Source organism: Mustela lutreola, chromosome 6, assembly GCF_030435805.1.
Source record: "Mustela lutreola isolate mMusLut2 chromosome 6, mMusLut2.pri, whole genome shotgun sequence".
Classification (NCBI taxonomy): domain Eukaryota; kingdom Metazoa; phylum Chordata; class Mammalia; order Carnivora; family Mustelidae; genus Mustela; species Mustela lutreola.
The window spans coordinates 43,190,336-43,194,308 of NC_081295.1; the positions used below are offsets into that span (position 1 = coordinate 43,190,336).

At 38.7% G+C, this 3,973-nt stretch overlaps 1 protein-coding gene across 1 annotated transcript; it reads left to right on the plus strand.

Annotated features, from left to right (window-relative positions):
* The first annotated feature begins 1,386 nt into the window (after positions 1-1,386).
* On the plus strand, positions 1,387-3,726 carry CGA (glycoprotein hormones, alpha polypeptide). Its single transcript, XM_059176328.1, has 3 exons — positions 1,387-1,489; positions 2,882-3,066; positions 3,489-3,726. The coding sequence occupies exons 1-3, from the start codon at positions 1,390-1,392 to the stop codon at positions 3,564-3,566; spliced, it is 363 nt and encodes a 120-aa protein (XP_059032311.1). The 5' UTR covers positions 1,387-1,389; the 3' UTR covers positions 3,567-3,726.
* Positions 3,727-3,973: the final 247 nt, after the last annotated feature.

Consider the following 3,973-nt stretch of genomic DNA (forward strand, 5'->3'; position numbering starts at 1 on the left):
AACTATTTCTCCTCCTCTATTTTCTAAAAGAGTTTCTGTAAAGTTGGTGCTAATTCTCCTTTAAATGTTCTGAATTATCTTTTTATTGGTAATTGATGCTCTGTTTATCTTATCTTTCATGGTTTGAACATGAGTAATCCATAACACTTTCACTTAAAAAAATAGGAATAAAACTTACCCATTTTATCTTATTTGAGGTTTTTGTAGGAAATGTAGGGATACAATCCAATTCCCTGTTTGCCCATTCTCAGGTGCGGTAAGGTCAATGCTGGATATGGTCAATCATTCAGCTGACAATGGCTGGCCTGATCTTATGCACTCAAAATGCTTAGGTAAAGCTGTATCTACAGGTCTAAATAACTCAAGAAATGCATTTAGGAAAACTTTGATAAACATTCTCTGCTGTCTGCTCTTGCCACATTGCTGGGTTAGCATTTACTGTTGCACGCTGATAATGAACCTTAGAGCTCACTACTAACAGTGAATATAAAGCGGGAAAGAGGGACACTTGAGTGGCTCAATTGGTCAAGCAACTGCTTTCGGCTCAAGTCATGATCCTAGAGACCCTGGATTGAGTCCCACATAGAGTCCCACATCAGGGTCCAGGTTCAGCAGAGAGTCTGCTTTTCCCTCTGACCCCTCCCCTCTCCTGCTCTCTCTCTCAAATAAATAAAATAAATCTTAATAAAAAAAGCAGGAAAGACAATATCCTTTCCTTCTTTTTTTTAAATAAAGATTTTATTTATTTATTTGACAGACAGAGATCATAAGTAGTCAGAGAGGTAGGCAGAGAGAGGGGGGAAGCAGGCCCCCCCGACTCAGAGAGAGCCCGATGCGGGGCTCGATCCCAGGACCCTGGGACCATGACCCGAGCCGGAGGCAGAGGCTTTAACCCACTGAGCCACCCAGGTGCCCCATTATCCTTTCCTTCTGTTCTCCCACCTGGCAGTGTAGGAATGGGAAGGATGAACTCAAATGCTTATACATTTTATATATCACATATAAGCTTATCTATTTTATATGAGCTTATCTCTCTCTTTTGCCTTCTCTGTCTTCTTAGACATTATCTAGTTCAAGTTTCATGTCTTACAGTTAAGAACACCGAGGCTTAGCAGAATGATGTATTTAAAAAGAGAATTTTTTATTTGCATCAAGTCCAATTCTATTGATTTATATTTGAGATGGAAAGATTCGATTTCCTAGCTCTTTCCTAAGGAAAAATTATTTTCCTATTTACATGGCTCCAGAGAGTGTTTGGAGCTATAAGCTGAGGGGTCAAGACACTGATGAGTATTACTAGTAGTACTGTTAAAACTACTAGTTGTTTTTATGACTGGTAAGCCAATTTTAGAGTAACTTTGTTTTCCTTTTCTGTTTTGCAGGAGAGCCATGGATTACTACAGAAAATATGCAGCTGTCATTCTGGCCACATTGTCTGTGTTTCTGCATATTCTCCATTCCTTTCCTGAAGGAGAGTTTACAATACAAAGTATGTGACCGAACGGATTTGCAATAATAAGAAAAACACACATTTCTAGATGTACATCAATAACTCCATTAATTTCATTTCTACTTCCTTTTCAAATGTGATAAATCTTTGCTGCTGGGTACATATCCAGACACTTTTGAACTATACACATAAAGTTAAATTAGATTCAGATAATGTATAGTGAAAATTTATCTAACATGTCCACTTAAATAGCAGCATATACATTTTCATCTGAAATAAATTCCTTATTATTCCTTATCTGAGTTTTATAAGTAGAAAATGCTCCTTATATAGTCAGCTCGATTTTTTTTTACATTTTTCCCAGAAGATTTGAGAAGATCTTAACGTTTCCTCTGTAGATGAATTTTCACATCAGTTAACAAAGGAGAAAAACAACACCATTTTATGCAGTACATTTGTTTTGCTGTATTGTTTGAAAAATCTCATAGAGTAGCTGATATAATTCTGTATGTGATGAAACTGTGAGCTACTCTTGGTTATGGTTTTTCTTAGACAATTGGTAATATTTTAATCCCAGTTCTCCAATGTGGATGCTCCCCATCTGATATCAGGGCTCTCCATTCACCAAGTTTTCTTAATTCTGACTTATTTTTCTCTGTCAATATTTGGAATTTCCATGGTGGGGAAAAAAACAATAGCATGTTCTAAAGGGGAAACTGTTTTGCCTCTGGGCAAAATTCTCCTTTCAGATGAGCATGGTGTTTCATCTGTCAAGTTTTGTGCTTCCTATAGGCATGCTATTAACACGGATAGAGAATCCATGGTTGAAGAGACAGAAACGACTCCTCTTTTTTTTTTTTATGTTTATGTGAGAAACTATGACTGTTGAGATCTCTCATGCATCTGCAAAAATTATTTCCCATGAAAATAAATACAATCAGTACAAATAGATACTATGCATGAAAGTGAACAGCCAAAAAACGTTTATTACTTTCCTTCTATTTCCAATGGAAAAAGAATATTTACCGTCTCATAATCAGGGAAAATTCAGGTTCTTTTTAAAAAATTTTATTTTTTGGGACGCCTGGGTGGCTCAGTTGGTTGAGCAGCTGCCTTTGGCTCGGGTCATGATCCCAGTGTCCTGGGATAGAGTCCCACATCAGGCTCCTTGCTCAGCAGGGAGCCTGCTTCTCCCACAGCCTCTGCCTGCCATTCTGTCTGCCTGTGCTCACTCTCTCTCCCTCTCTCTCTGAGAAATAAATAAAATCTTTTAAAAAAATTTATTTTTCAATTAAAAAAAAAAAAGCTTTATGCCCAGGGTGGGGCTTGAACATACAATCCCGAGATCAAGAGTCACATGTTCCACCCCTTGAGCTATTTCTTTTTGAGTCATTCTTGGATTATTTTACTCTTTGCCTTTTTTGGTGGTAGGTTGCCCAGAATGCAAGCTAAAGGAAAACAAATACTTCTCCAAGTTGGGTGCCCCAATTTTTCAATGCATGGGCTGTTGCTTCTCCAGAGCATATCCCACTCCAGCAAGGTCCAAGAAGACGATGTTGGTCCCAAAGAACATCACTTCAGAAGCCACATGCTGTGTGGCCAAAGCGTTTACCAAGGTGAGAACTTAGAGGGCCCCAGAAGTTTTCTAACTGGCAACTTGAGAAATGTCCCCAGAACACATCCATGGGGTTTCATGTCAGAAGTGTCTAATGACCCATCTTTTGCTTGACATTGGTACATGGATTCATCCCTTTACATCAAAAATAACCTGTGGGGACAAGCTGGACTTATTCAGAACGCAAGGAACAGCTGTGGAGGTGATGAGGGGTGGGTTAGAAGAAAGTATAACATTTGTACACAGGGCAAACCCAAACTTTTAGAGTGAAATATTAGCTGAAATAGAGAATGTGCAATCAGAACAAGCATCTCTTTAGTCCAGCTGCCTACAGACAGTGTTATTTAACATTTTTCAGTTTTGTTCCTCCATCCGTCCATCCATCCATCCATCCGTCCATCTTTTTTCTCACTTTCCTTTTAGGCCACAGTGATGGGAAATGCCAAAGTGGAGAACCACACGGAATGCCACTGCAGTACTTGTTATTATCACAAATCTTAAATGTTTTGCAAAAGAGCATGTTGATGACTGCTGATTTCCTGGAGTGAAAAGTTAATTTTTCAGTGTTTATGGCCTTGTGAGATAAAACCCCCTTTTTCCTTACCATACTCCTTTTGGTGTGCTTCGGGGATGTACTGCAGCTTTATTGCCTTTCTTGTTATACTACAGTATAATCAGAAGTCTAGTTCTTTTCATTTGGAATGAAGTACTGCATTTAGCATGAACATAAAAAGCTGGTTCCTCTGGAAATAAAGCCTTTTAAAACATCATTCTGTCATTGGATTCTAATTTTTTCTTAAGGGTTTAAGCCAGGTACTTTTGATAAGATTCATTGAAGGGAGGGAGCCAATGGGTGAGCCAGGGTGCCATTCACTCAGTGACCCTGGAGAACACTGATCTTGCCAAGA

Coding starts and splice junctions, on each gene's coding strand:
- CGA (XM_059176328.1), top strand. CDS start 1,390: ATGGATTACTACAGAAAATATGCAGCTGTCATTCTGGCCACATTGTCT. Junction 1,490..2,881: donor AGGAGAGTTTACAATACAAA/GTATGTGACCGA, acceptor TTTTGGTGGTAG/GTTGCCCAGAATGCAAGCTA. Junction 3,067..3,488: donor TGGCCAAAGCGTTTACCAAG/GTGAGAACTTAG, acceptor CTTTCCTTTTAG/GCCACAGTGATGGGAAATGC.